At 32.5% G+C, this 15,000-nt stretch overlaps 3 protein-coding genes across 7 annotated transcripts in view; 1 reads left to right on the top strand and 2 right to left on the bottom strand.

The window, feature by feature from the left end:
- dsx-c73A (doublesex cognate 73A) overlaps positions 1–4,497 on the bottom strand; it is a 31,156-nt gene extending 26,659 nt beyond the window's left edge. The window contains exons 1-2 of one of the 5 annotated variants that reach the window (XM_085655322.1): positions 967–1,121; positions 753–824 (exon numbers count right to left, since the gene is read on the bottom strand). The gene's annotated coding sequence lies outside the window, so the exon portion shown is untranslated. Of the gene's footprint in view, positions 1–82; positions 104–752; positions 1,122–4,422 lie in introns of those variants that run through there. The other 4 variants (XR_014981861.1, XM_085655324.1, XM_085655323.1 and 1 more) reach the window with 4 other exon arrangements.
- Positions 1–15,000, top strand: part of LOC118443057 (elongation factor-like GTPase 1) — a 54,353-nt gene that overhangs the window by 24,808 nt on the left and 14,545 nt on the right. The window lies entirely within an intron of this gene.
- aos (protein argos) overlaps positions 8,242–15,000 on the bottom strand; it is a 10,531-nt gene continuing 3,772 nt past the window's right edge. The window contains exons 2-4 of the mRNA XM_035869642.2: positions 9,617–9,837; positions 9,228–9,399; positions 8,242–8,897 (exon numbers count right to left, since the gene is read on the bottom strand). Of these exons, the coding sequence (XP_035725535.1) occupies positions 8,655–8,897; positions 9,228–9,399; positions 9,617–9,837 (636 nt within the window). The 3' untranslated portion in view covers positions 8,242–8,654. The remainder of the gene's footprint in view (positions 8,898–9,227; positions 9,400–9,616; positions 9,838–15,000) is intronic.

Raw genomic sequence — 15,000 nt, 5'->3', positions numbered from 1 at the left:
TTTATGCACAAAGAAGAAGAAGAAATAGAGAGAGAGAGAGAGAGAGAGAGAGAGAGAGAGAGAAATAACTAAAATGATATACTTCAAGTTGGCCGTCATCGAAACGCTAATGCCTAGGTCGAGGTCGAGATTAGTTTCGCCGTCGATCTTCTCCCCTTTATTTTCTTCTCTTGTCTCGAGATCCTGACTTCTGATGAGAGAAAGCTATCCGTCATGCGAATTTAAAAACATTCTTTGAACAATTTTTCATCTCTTTCATTGAATAAATTGAGATAACATTTTGAGAAAGTTTTACCCTATTTTTCTTACTACATTAAATACACATGGTTTTTTCTTGTTTCTTTTTTGTTTGTTTGTTTGTTTGTTTGTTTATTTGTTTTAAATTATTCGTAATTCATATAAATATTTTTTATGAACGCGTTCGGCCAAAGACTGAAAAAAAATAAATAAAAGTCCGCAGAATTTCTGGGAAACAGTTCATCAATCTAGATATCTCTTGATACCTATCCTTCAACCCCTTACTTGGGAACAAAAATGCATTCGAACTCAAGGTCAGTCAGTCAGTCAACTTCAATCTCGATCCCAGAAATGCGAGAACGAGCCAACCGGAAATCATCTCGTTCATTATCCCCTCTCTCTATCTATCTATCTATCTATCTATCTATCTATCTATCTATCTACCTATCTACTTCTATCTCTACTTCTATATCTATCTCGTTTTCTCTTAAGAAATACAAACATTGAAATCATACCTCCTCGACGAATCCTTTTCCTCTTCCTTCGGATCTTTTTCAAATGAACTTACAAACGTTTGTTCTTGCACACTCGATAGAAATAAAAAAGAAAATGAAAGACAAAAAGAAATCGACAATATCGATCGAATATTATAATAGCCGTGAAATTATAATAATAATATGGATAATAAAAGAAAGCAAAGAGACACTCGTGTAGTAGGGTACTACTCACGGCTGATATTGGTTCGGGGTTCGAGTCCGACTGCGGGCTCTCGTAGGGGGCCTCCTGCCTATGAGTCCCCGCTAGTCCCACTTACCAACCAACCAGAAAGCACTCGACCGCGCTCGGAATCCTAAGCCGCATCTCCGCCAATCCTCTCCCTTCGCTTAGTTCCTCTCGTACACGCGAACTCATGACGATGGTACCGAGGAAAACGCGACGAAATTTTTCTTTCCTCCTACTATTCAACTATCTCTATTTTTATTTATCTCTCTTTCTCTTTCACCATGATCGATTTTTCTATCTTTCTTTCTCTTTCGCAATGACCGATTTTTCTTCTCGCTCTCCCTCTTTCTCTCTCTTATTCTTTCTTTCTCTTTCACGATGATTGATTTTTCTATCATATTTTTTTTTCTTTTATGATGACCGATTTTCTATATTTTATATTTTGTCTCTCTCTCTCTCTCTCTCACTTATTCTTTCTTTCTCTTTTACGATGATTGATTTTTCTATCATTTTTTTTCTCTTTTATGATGATCGATTTTCTATATTTTGTATTTTGTCTCTCTCTCTCTCTCTCTCTCTCTCTCTCTCTCTCTCTCTCTCTCTCTCTCTCTCTCTCTCTCTCTCTCTCTCTCTCTCTCTCTCTCTCTCTCTCTCTATCACTTATTCTTTCTTCCTCTTTCATAATGATTGATTTTTCCATCATTTATTTTTCTCTTTTATGATGACAGATTTTCTATATGTTGTATTTTGTTTCTCTCTCTTTCTCTCTCCCTCTCCCTTTCTATTTATCTTCTCTTTCTATCAAGTTTTCTTTTCCCTTTGAAACAGAAAACGATGGACTATTAGTACATATATGGTAAATTCAGGTGTCCCATAACGATCATACAGAGGGTGTCGAAACAATCGAGAAAGTACCGCTCGGGTGGTCCAAACCACTTCTTCTTCGACAAGTAGGCCAATGATGTTGCAAATAATGATGCATTCGATGAATTAAACCGATAAGACGGATTAAAAGATTCAAAGTTTAAAGAGTCTTCTTCGACTTCGTTATAAACGTGTTGAAAGAAATATTTATTCTTATCATTGCCTACATGCCAGATGTTCGTTTACAACATATCTATCAATAAAAGAGATACTAATATAAAGAAAAATAATTACAAGCGCGTTACTTTGAAATGATTATGGTACAAAGGTGAAACAATCGTGAAAGTGTTTTACGGAAGCTCGTTCAACGTGCCATAACAGTGGCACGCGTTTGCCTGCTGGCTATTCTTTAACGATACGTTGAGGAAGACGATTTCCAATAAATCTCAATAATTTCTGGTTCCTTGTTATGGGAAAGGGGGGAGATCTTTGATCGTCTTCTCATCTTCGACGATTTGCGGTTTGCCGCTTCACGCGTAGGTGAACACGTGAAATTGTTTGTGGTTTGTCGCCTGAGAAAGAGTGAGACGAATGATAAGAGATTATACGGAAAGTGTCGTTCTTTTAAAATGGATCTACCATAGGAACTAAATGAAAGAGGAGAAAAAAAAACAAATATAATAATTTGTACGATCGATCGCTTGAAATTTGTTCAAAAAGGAAGAAGGAGAAAAAATAATTAACTTATTAAAAATATCTTATTTATCGTTTAATGCTCTAAGATATCATTTTGTTTAAAGAATATTATTTCTGCTTTTCGAAAAATATCATTATCATTTTTGGAAATATATTATTTGCTATTTACTATTTAAAAATATTATTCTTTTCGCAAAATATTACATAATTTTTAAGAACTATTATTTAATGCTTATTATCAAAAAATATTATTCCGTCTGGAAAGTAACTTTTACTTTTACAAAAAATATTATTTGATCCAAAAGGAGAGTTTTATTTTCTAAAAAAAATATCTCTTGTCAACAGTTTACTGTCTGAAAATATTATTCTGCAGAAAAAAAAAATATATATATTATCTCTCCTATTTGATGTATGAAAATATTGTATTATTTTATTTAAAAAATTATGATTTATGATCGAACAGATTACATTGAAAAGTCTTTCAATAATTTGTAGAGTTGTAAAATCTCTCTTTTCTTACCATTTTCTTTCTTTTAAATACCTGCACTCGAAACGAGATTGAGGATGACTCGTTATCTCCTTTTGATTTCATTTTAACGCATCCTACGTCCACCGCCTTGAGATTAATCGTGCTTCTTCTCAATACGTTTATGATTATCTATTTCCTCTTCATGCAATCTCACGCAAGATATACCAGCGGTCGTTTTCACTCGACAGTACGATATTATAAACGGGCTTTACTATTTCCTCCCTGTTCAACCTACTGTTCTACATACGAACTATTCCTCCATTAAGATTTATCCAAGCTTACCGAGATCTATTTTGTTACTTTTTTATCTTTTCTTTTTTCTCTCTCTTTTTTTTCTTTTTCAAGATATCGAATTAACACGGACGTTGACTACTAATTACGCGAATAAATTTCAATCTCTTATCTTGATTTTACTGAAATCACTTTGGTCACGCTTCCACTACCTTTGCGATACTTCCTTTTAATTGAACGTAAGAAAACGGAAAATTATCTTACTTAGGAAAAAATAAAAAAAAATAAAAAAAATAGAAAAAAGAAATTAAATTATTTCTAATGAAATCAATGACATTCAACGAACGACGAAAGTAGGATGGTATGCGTATACTTAAGATAAAAACGATCTCACGCTAAACTTTCGCCCTCTTTTTCGTGAGTACCTTTCGTTTCTTTTGTTTTACAACGGAAAATATTAATAAGTAATAGCAAACGAAAGATAAGATAACAACATATGGTATGAAACTAGAAGATTAAGAGGAAGAAGAAGAAGAAGAAGAAGAAGATGAATGATAATAAGAGGAAGATCATTTCCCTCGAGCGGTGAAAGCTTGACGCGCATAATCGCGTAAGCGAAATAATTGTAAGCTAGCATTGGTGCTCGGGCAAAAGTGCATAAGAGTCTTCTTTTCAAATCAAGACCGAGACAAAACGAAAGTTTCGACACGATTTCCCGTTGAGATCTTGCGAATCGATCTATTAGCTTTGTCCTCGAACGACAAACTTCAAGGTCATCCCTGATGATGACAATTCCTCATGAATCAAATCGAAAGAATAAAATAGAAAAGAAAATAAAAAGGCGATGTAAAAATTGTTAATGTTTTTCAAATATCCGTTAAATTGAACCGATTTAATAAAAAAAAAAAATAAATAAATTAAATTCAAAATAAATGGAAATAATCGTCATCGTCGTCGGTGGTAAATAGGCGATTCTACCTTAGTGATAACAATTCTGAAAACTTGTAAGACAACTTACGCGTTAAAATCAAGTATACTGCAATTACGTGACTATTATTATGAAATAGAATAATCCATAAGCGATATCAATAAGATATTACTCTATAAAAATATCTAATCACAACCTTTCCTGGTTAACTTACCTAGCTTACTTCTGCTACTGATACTACTGCTTTTACTGGTTGTCTACTGCCAACCAGACGTTAACCTTCGATGGATGCGTAGAGCATAATGATTATCCGGTACTGATGACTCCACCCTTTCGAAGTTGCTCGCGAAACGTGTCAGATCGTTAGTTCTCCAAGTCTACGTTCCTATCTCAATTCTTGGTAAAATAATAATAAAAAGAAATAAAAGAACAAGAAAATTGACGTAAAGAAATCAAGATATTTTTCTTCTTCTTTTCGGTTTCATTTTTTGTTTCTGTTGTTTTCTATTTATTATTATTATTATTATTATTATTATTATTATTATTATTATTATTAATATTATTATTATTATTATTATTAATATCTGTGATCATAATCGATGATTCTATAACTTACGAATAACTTGAAACAATGCTAGTAAATACAGGAAAGAAGACGAAACGGTTTGATTTTTTGGACAAAAACGAAAGAGAGAAAGAGAAATAAATTCCGATCCTCCTTTCTAACGATTTTCTTGCCTCCTTCTTCTCGCTCGCTGTGGAATCTCGGCGAAGCGTAAAACTGTTGAGATGATGAAACAAGAAACGGGGAAGCGGAGAAAGGCGATGAACAGAACTCAACGCGAGATATGCAAGTAAATGATTCAGCGTGAATGAATCTGGATTGATTCGAAGAAACTGTCTTCACTCATATATATATATATATATATATATATATATATATATATATAAACTATTTGATCGTATTTAACCGATCATTATTGAAGAGAAAAAAACTCGTTACGTCGTTTCTAATTATTCACTTTAATGAAAATAACACTAGTTAACATTGTAAAGGGTGATAATTACTTGTACACCCTTGTCTCTCTCTCTTTTTTTCTCGCAAAGAAAAAAATTATCTTTGATTAAACGAAAGCTTATAAAAAGATGCATCGATAACGAACGCGACGTAGAATTAATTAACTTGGCGAACGATCGAACAGAGATAATAATACTACACCGTCGTTTGAGTTTCAAGTCGCTGGCTAACAAGTTTTAAATCTTTTTACTAGTTATATATTTAAAAATTTTCACTTAACAATTTTTAACTTTAATAGAAAAATATAATAATAAAAATGACAATATAAAATAAGGAATAAAATGAAATAGTTCAAGATAATCGTTATGTATCTTATCGTGTGTATTTTAGTTATTTTTATTGAACCTATTTGTTTCTATTTGAAAACAAAGAAAAAGACTAAAAAATATTAGTATGTGTTCCGATAAAATAAAATACTTAAAGTGATCGTAAAAACATCAAACCTTACCTTTAAACTCAATTTGAATTTAAATATTTTTAATATTTTTATCGAACGTATTTGTATCGTAAAAGTAATATTAACGATATTTAATGTTAATTAATGTTTGTTTAAAAAAAATCAATACGAACCTAACACAAATTTTTTAAAATATCGAGTTTCTTCTGATAAACTATATATTCCGCGGATATTTCATAAATTTGTTGTATTAATTATGAATATATAATCTTGTTCTTCTATTTATTAACAAACAAATCAAAAAGAAAAAGAAATAAATATAAAAATTAAGACATGAAAGATCACAGATATTTTAATTATCTATGACTTTCATCTTATCCAATACGTAAACGTTTCATTACGTACGAAACGCATGTATATGTATAATATAGTAGTAACATTTTTGTAACTACTTAGTTGAAAATTTATTAAAAAAAAAAAAAAAAAGAAATGTCCGATCGAAGGCGTGATACGTGCACCACGTACACGTATCGTAAAGGCCGTCGTTACCTCATTATTTTCCCGTGGAGTTCACAAAACGACGAACGCCTTCAACATGGCGGCCATTAATGTACAGCTCTTTAAAGGATAATATCGAGGCTTGTATCCGGCGGATTAACGAGGGCCCGCACGAGAGATCGTCGGCACTTTGCGGTCAAGAAAAAGTGTTGATACACGACGATAAATAGCGAACGACGATGAGTTTCAAAACATCTTCATTCTTCGCGACGTTAGTGCTTCTTCCATTAAAATATTTAATGGAAAAGCTTGATTATCCTAGTTTAACTTTATTATTATCATTATTATTATTATTATTATTACTATTATTATTATTATTATTATCATAAATAATGTTCATTTAATCACTCATGGTAATTAAAATTGTTTTATTCAAAGTATAATATTTAATGAGAGTAATTAAACTTAAGTAACAGAAATAAAATTTTTCTTGTAAAACAAAAATTCAATCGACTATAAAATCATTAACGAGTTTCAGATTTTAATTTTGATCAAATATTTCTTTTTTTTTTTCTTTTTTTTTTCTTTTTTTATTTATGAGCTAATTATAATTAATTAAAGGACTTTTTTTAAATTGAACTATGCGTGCCATCTGTTAGAAAATTAATCCTTTAATGAAATCGATTGGAAAATTGCGATGGCCTGACATCTTGTGGTGATCTTCAACCAAACAGTTTTAAATACCGATCGTGAAATGTGTTCTTCCTTACCGACAATTATTGTATATATTCTTTAAATACTGTATTTAAAAAAATCTTCTTTTTTTTTTTGTTTTTATATAAAAATTTGCAACGTACCCTGTCACACTGCTTTTTCTGTTTTGTTTCTTTTTTTTTCAACAGATAAGGCGATATACTTTATTAAATTAACGTAAATTATACAAACACGAGTAACGTCGATGTTAAGCCGGCTTTTCATCATCGAACGATCTCTTACACAAAATGTACCTTCATCCGCATTAATATATCTACAAGTAATAATAATAATAATAATAATAATAATAATAATAATAATAATAATAATAATAATAATAAAATAATAATAATAATAATGTGAGCTCGTGACAATGGGAATTCTTTCGAATTTCGAACATGAAAAAGCAAAATATATTACTAACAAAACGAAGTATTAAAAATAAAATCGAAATGAATGATCTTTTAATAATAATTAACTTATAAAAGTGATGATGATGGTGATAATAATAATACTAATGCTGATAATTAGTATTAATTATTAGAACCTGTTTTCCTGGAACTTGCCACTTTTCGCATAATTAATAATAATAATAATAATAATAATAATAATAATAATAATAATAATAATAATAATAATAATAATAATAATAATTTAAAAATTTCATTCAATAAGAATTAAAAATAATTATAAAATAATAAGAATAATAATACGAGTAACCTAACATAAATTATGGAATGTTTACGAAGTAATTATTATAAATGAACGAACTAAATCGCGTTATGAAAATTATAAGATCGAGAGTATTTCCAGGTAACCGAGCTTTTCTCCTTCGATCATCGATATTGAATTCTTTTCCAAATCGTATCGAATGCGATCTAATAGCATCGCTTTCTTAACTGAAGATACTCGCTCAAAATTTATACATATACATGTAGCTATATATACTATTTACTATATATATATATATATATATATATATATATATATATATATGTATATAACAGAATGCTAAATAATTATCGAAACGAATGAACTATAACTCTGTCTATACAAACTGTAACTAATAGATAATAATATTATAAACATAGTAACGAAATAACATCGTATCGTAACGCATTTCTCGGATAATACATACACAATAAAAAAAAAAAGATTTTTTTTCATGACAATTTAAAGCTCTTTACAAGCCCTCCTCGTGTAAACGTAAATTGAAGGGCGATTTGAATGAAAAGGAATGTCTGCCTTCATTTAAAATCGTCGCACCGCGAACGAATTTTTAATGTTCTTTTCTTTCTTCCTCTTGATTTTCGTGTTTTTTTTTTTTTTTTTTTTTTTTTCTTTTTTTTTCTTTTTGAAGATAAAAAGAAAAGAAAGAAAGAAGAATTAGACAAATCTTCGATAGGAATCTCTCGTACTATTTTCATGTCACAATTCGAAGATATTATTTAATTATTAATGTTTAATCTCTCTCATTCTCACTCTTTCTCTCTCTCTCTCTCTCTCTCACTTTCTCCTTCTCACTTTCTCTCTTCTTATTCTTCATGCGTTATATGTCACAATCGATGAAAAATACTTTTCATTGGAATTATTATAATAATTGAAAGAAAATTTTCGAAAAATCTTGTTTTCGTTAAAGAAAAAAAAGGAATCAAAAAAAAAAAAGAAGAAAAAGAGATCGTTGTCCTTTTTTCTTTCTTGTTTTCTCTCTCTCTCCCTTTCAAACTGTGTAGACTGGTTCAGGATGATGCGAAGGTACGCAGTAGCCACTGTAAGTTTTGATCTCCAATATGCCGGAATAAGATCTCGCCGGCAATGATCCAGGATCCGTGTGACGTCGGGGACAACGGTGTCCCCTGGGACACTGGCAGAGAGGCGAGGCGTTTACTTCTTCCAACTGTGAGCTCCTTCTTTTGCGAACGGTAAACAGCCTGCAAGGTTCCTTGTGCTGGCAACGTAGCCTCTATAACGAGATAAAATGTCCAACTGATTTACTCTTGATTATTATTGCAATACTATTTCCACGATTACTTTTAATTGATTAATTAATTAATCCTTTTCCGTCAGTCATATAACAAATAATACAGTCATATCATTTATTAATATTATCTAAATCATTTGTTAATATTAAAGTTAATATTTTTTTCGTATAATTATAAAGTTTTATAAAATATGAAATTTATTATATTATGTTTAGAAACAATAATAATTTTTCGAGGTATAGAGGGTTAATTAATTTATTTATTTAATTGATAGAAAAACGATTGATGAAACATTAATTTAAATAACTTACGCTTTGCGGCGAACAGGCGAAAGCATATATAAATCCGGAATTACCCTCTGGAGAGATATGGGGTTGTCTTCGGACGAGATATGGTACACTGCCTGGTCGACAACGACAGTGTACACGTTGTACTGTTGCGTTCGCTGGTCCTCCACCGGGTGCCAACGTCCACGTGATGTCTCTGAAACAATAGTTGTCAAACGTTATTTAATACAATAAAAATTTGATCAAAATCATTGAACCAATTCCGACATACATATATGTACATATATAATTTGTATAAATATCAGATCACGATCAAATTGAACGGGCAATTAGAATCATCATCTAAAAAAAACGTGTTATTTCTTACGAATAAAAATTAAGAAAAAAAAAAAAAAAAATCGAATCAGACTCACTTGAAATAACGACAAATAGGAAGACGCTTTACGGGTTCACAGAGTTTATATTGTCGAGTTTTATCGACGATCGTATGTCCATCATCCGCGTGGAGGCTACTAGGACAAGCACGTCCACCAGGACAACGACATTGTCTCTCGACCCATGGTGCACCATAAAGATCTACTTTACTACAGACTTCGCTTCGATCTGAGCACTCTGGCAATTCTTCTTCGCTGTCCTAGAAAAGAAAAAGAAAACAAAAATTGAACAAAAATAATTAATTAACTAAATAAATATTATGAATATAATCCAATTTCATAAATGAATAATTTCATTATATGTGTATACATATATATATATATATATATATATATATATATAAAGTCCAAAATTGTAAACTGAATAGCAAAAGTAATCGCAAGATTACGTAAAGCTTGGCACGATCGAGAGCGCGACTGATCAGACATCCTGCCTACGCGTGTTTATTCGAAAGTATCTCGAGATAAGTACGATACCTACATGTATATATATAGTCAATACATACACACACACATATATGTATACGCGTGCACATACATATATATTTATATATAAAATATGTATATATCAACTCGATGTTAATTCGCGTCGAAAGAGACCCGCTGTTTCCGTCACGTGCAACGCGAGTTTCGTGCGTATCGCGCGCTCTTACATTAGTTCGATATCACGTGCCGACCGACAATTCGCCTATTGCGAGACAGCATACGTCAGGCACACATGCTTTACGACTTTTAAACGAGTATGCGCACGCGCGCACACATATACATACACATAGATACACACCTACCCTTGTCCATAAGAGTTCGTTATCTTTCATTGAAAAAAACGAAGAAAAAAAAAAAGGAAAAATAAAAGATCGAAAAAAGAATTCGATTTGTTCGACGAACGGCGTCGATCTTCGATCTTCGTCACGCACGAAGCACTCAGGGTCGACCGGCTCCGTTTCTGGATCGTTCGTGCTGCTAGAAACAAAACGTGCTCGCCAGCTCTAAGAACGTGTTTTCGCGGCAACGGACTTCCGGTCGCCTTCGAGACAAGCTTTCGATAAGTTTCCTAGTATCTGAGTACATACGATCGATTTTGTTTAAATATACGAAAGAAAAATTACCGAAGGTTTATTTGAAGATCTATTTTTTTTTCTTTCTTTTTTTTTTTGTTTTCTTTTTCTTTGTTTTCTTTTCTTCCATTTTTTTTTTTTTTTTTTTTTTTTTTTGCCAACTTTTCCTTCATTTGATATCAATTACTCGATAAATTAAATACTATTACGTTTAATCATTCTGATTGGACGTTACGATAAAAGATTTTGATTTCTTTTTTGGCGAATGATTTTAATTCAAGCCAGTTAAAAATTGAATCAGCTAAATCCGTGTGCCTTTTTAAAAGGGACGAATAAGAAGGGTGAAAAAAAAAATGATACTGTAAAGTTCGTGTTGTTATCCGGCACGACGAGGACGTCCCTGATTTCCGAGGAGCGACGCAATGTCAATGACCAATCGTGACCGAGTAAAAGCCGACGAGATCGGATTAACGAGAGAGCCCCGGGGACTCTGCGCCACGCTTGAACGTCGTCGTACGAACATACGTAGCTGGACAGGACGTACGTGATTGCCTCATTGACCGGATTGACAACCTCCGAATGAAGCGCTTACGAGAGATGCTCTTTGCGCTTTCTCGGCCGGGGGTACGTCGCCTCCTATGACATCTTTGTCTTTTCTTTCCTTTCAAAATTATGTTTTTTTTTTTTTTTTTTTTTTTTTTTTTTTTCTTTTTTTCTTTTTTGGTCCTCTTATGATTTAAACGACTTTGATACATATTTCATCGAATCCTATCTCTTTTGTTTCCGTTAAATTGTCAGGAAATCGTATCGATTAATTAGTAAATTAATGGAGATAATTTTTATAAAAATCGTTAGAAAAAAATATACACCTATATATTGATATGTTATCTAAATATAAGAATATATACTTTTTTTTTTCTTTTTTTTTTTTTTTTTTTTTTTTTAAAGAATAATCCCAACGTTAATCGAAATATTTTATCTATGTTTGCCTATTATGTTATTAAGAGAGTGTATTAATTAATTGAAAAAAAAAACAATTTGGAAATCGTTAGAAAAATGAATAGAAGTATATATTTCTTCGGTGAAGATATTGACTTCCTGTGTGGAAGTGTGGATATTAGACGATTTCGCGAGTCGTTTTAGTAGTGTCGCCAGGTAGAACGACAGATCGCGGAAGGATCGTAAATCGGTAAGGATGTTTTGATCCGTAATACCGGGATCGTACGGTGGTCACCATTGTAAGGTTCGGAGTGAGGTCTTCCGGCTCATTCATCGAACGACTTCCGCCATTTCTCGAGGAAACCTATTCAGCCATTATTTCACTACCGCCGAGAGACTAATTCGGCGCGCCGTGAACCCTTTTGTGTCTCCACTCGTCCTCGTCTTCGTCGTCCTCGTCATCTTATTCGCTTAGCAAGCAGGTATATCTACGTTTCTCTACAATTCATCTTGACTTTTTCTTCGTTCTCTTCTTTTTTTACCTTAAACTGACATTCCTACGTCGAAGGATCATTAAAAACAAGAAATAAAGATGATCCTTTGATCTATATTTAATAAATATTCAAAAATTGCCACATTTATATTGAAATCTCGTATGAAAGTTAACAATTGACTAAACTGTTCTCAAACTTTTGAAATATCGATAATAAGAAAGAAAAAGAAAAAAAAGATGATCTTTCGGTTGAATCAGTGGATATATTTAAAATTGTCACATTTACTTGAAACGTCATATAAATATTAAAAATTGATTAAATCGATCTAAAAACTTCGAAAGATCATTAAAAAAAAGAAAAAAAAAATATGCTCCTTCGATCACGTGATCAATATATTTAAAAAAAAATCATTCGCATTTGTTTAAGTAGTCGTATAAAAGTTATGAACATAAATTTCTTCAATGCCTAATCCCTTCGATAAAATAAAAAGATACTTAAGCTAGTGGCAATAATCGAAAATGATTTAACAAATCGTTTTACATCCCCATCGAGTGCACGAAGGTGCGTGAGCCACGGCAGTTAGGCCACCGTCGTTGTCGATAGAAAGAGAAAGAGAGAAGATAAACTCGGCTTTCGAGTCTGTTCGAGGAAACGCTCTTCCGCCGTTTTACCACCGAGCATTCGACTTTTTACCACGTCCGTCTATCTCTCCTTCGACTTTTTATCTCGACCGCTCCCTCTTCTCTATCCTGCCAACAACAACAACAACAACACCACCACCACAACTACCACCCCACTTCTTGGTCCTCTTCTTCCTATTGCTCGTTTTGACCACGAAACGTCAATTCTCTTTTGATCCAAAAAAATCCCCCTTTTTTTTTTATTTTAATTCTTTTCTTTTTTTTTCTTTTTCTTTTCTTTTTTTTTTTTTTTTTTTTTTTTTTCTTCTTTTTGCTCCCAAAAAATCTTTAACCCTTTGTCGTACTGTATCGAGTCTGATTCCAACATTACAGTTCTTTCTAATAAATCCCTATATCGATTTACTTATTCAAATTGTAAAATACTTAATATAAATACGTATATTTGTATTAATGTTTTTTAAGTATTAGTGTTAGGTATTAAAATATTCAAAAACAGAGAAGATACTAATGCAAATGCAAACATATTTATATAAATCTATCGTTGTGTATTAGAGTTAAATAATAAAATATTGAAATAACGACGAACTATTTAATAGCGATCGAAAGTGATCAACTCATAATCAATTGCAAATCAGCTTATTGCTAATTTCAATAACATTATGAACGTCGAAGATCTAAGAAATCGAAAATTTATTGCGAAGACAAAATAGTATTCTATACTAACGGAGACTTGAACGATTCGACCGGAAGTCGAGTCGATCGAACGGAGAAGAAAAGTGGGTTAGAGGTAACCGACAAGGAAAGATCGAACGAACGAACGAAATCATCTCTATCCAATCATCGTCATCGTTGAACGTTAGAACGACGTTACGCTAGTTGCCTCTTTTCCTTTTTCCTCTCAAAGAAGAGACTCTTCTTCCTTCCTCAGTCAACCCTCCCCGTTCTTCTCTTTCTTGTTCTTTTTCTTTTTTCCTCAGGAAACGAAAAACAGGCGTCTCCTTTGAAAGAGAAGAGTAGGAGAAGGGTAGGGCGAGGAGGGTAGAATGAGGTGAGGTCGGGTGGGATGTGGAGGGTGTGGTGTATGAGGGAGGGGTGGAGTTGAGGGAGAAGAGGAGGAATATACCGGAGGAGGCATCGAAACGGTGGCGGTAAACTAAAATGGGATAATAGAAGGACCGGAAGAAGCTCGCGAACCCACCCGGAAGTTCTCACGCGTCTCTCGCTTCTCTCACGACCGCAATGAACATGACACCTGGCACTCGGCTACGCATACACCACGGATGACCGAGAACGACGGAGACAGGGCACGATCCTCTTTGAGTTCTCCTTCGTATACGTCTCCCTCCTTCTCTCTCTCTCTATCTCTCTTTCTTTCTCTCTTTCTCTCTTTCTCTCCCTCGTATGACCCAAAAGAAAGAGAGAGAGACAGCGAAGAGATCTCCTTCTCCTTCTTCCAGAGAGTTGGATAGAATAGCCGTCAAACGCGGGACGTCCGTTTCTTTTTTCTTTTTCTTTTTTTTTTTTTTTTTTTTTTTTTTTTTTTTTTCTCGTTTTTTTTTCTGTGTTTATTTATTTATATTTCTTTCTTTCTTGCAAGAACGAAGTAAAAGAATCATTGAATCAGTCGATAAGTAATATTGCAATTTGCAGTGTTTTATATTTATAAGTAAATAACAATAGTAATTCTTATTAACAATTCTAAACGTTATTTATTGTTTGTGCCTATCCACTTACTATACAATTGTTTATTTAGATCCTGTTATTGTTTTCTTTTTCTATATATTATTATTATTATTGTTATTATTATTATTATTATTATTATTATTATTATTATTATTATTATTATTATTATTATTATTATTATTATTACAATTGTCATTATTATTATTATTTGAAACAAAAATTACTGAGAATTCTAACGTCGAGCAAGCAAAAATATTTTGGCGCCAGTTTGTAAAGGAAATACGTACAACTTCTTTCTTTTCTTTCGATATTCTTCGAATGAATAAAACGAAGGTTGAAATTCCGCTAGCGTACATTCTATCGCTTCGAAAGTTGTCCGCGGGAAAAGAAGGAGAAAAAGAAAAGAGAAGAAAAAGAAAAAAGGAAAGAGAGAAAAAAAGGAAAATGGTTTAATTGACGCGATGAAACGGGACGGGAGTAGTGTGCGAACGTGACTCCGCTAACGGAAAGCCTCGTTATGTCTAGTAGCGTGCAACAACGGAGTAGTC

This window comes from Vespa mandarinia, chromosome 2, assembly GCF_050613455.1.
Source record: "Vespa mandarinia isolate Hongniang chromosome 2, ASM5061345v1, whole genome shotgun sequence".
NCBI lineage: Eukaryota > Metazoa > Arthropoda > Insecta > Hymenoptera > Vespidae > Vespa > Vespa mandarinia.
The sequence above is the reverse complement of the archived record's forward strand: the minus strand, read 5'-3'. Positions and strand labels throughout refer to the sequence as shown.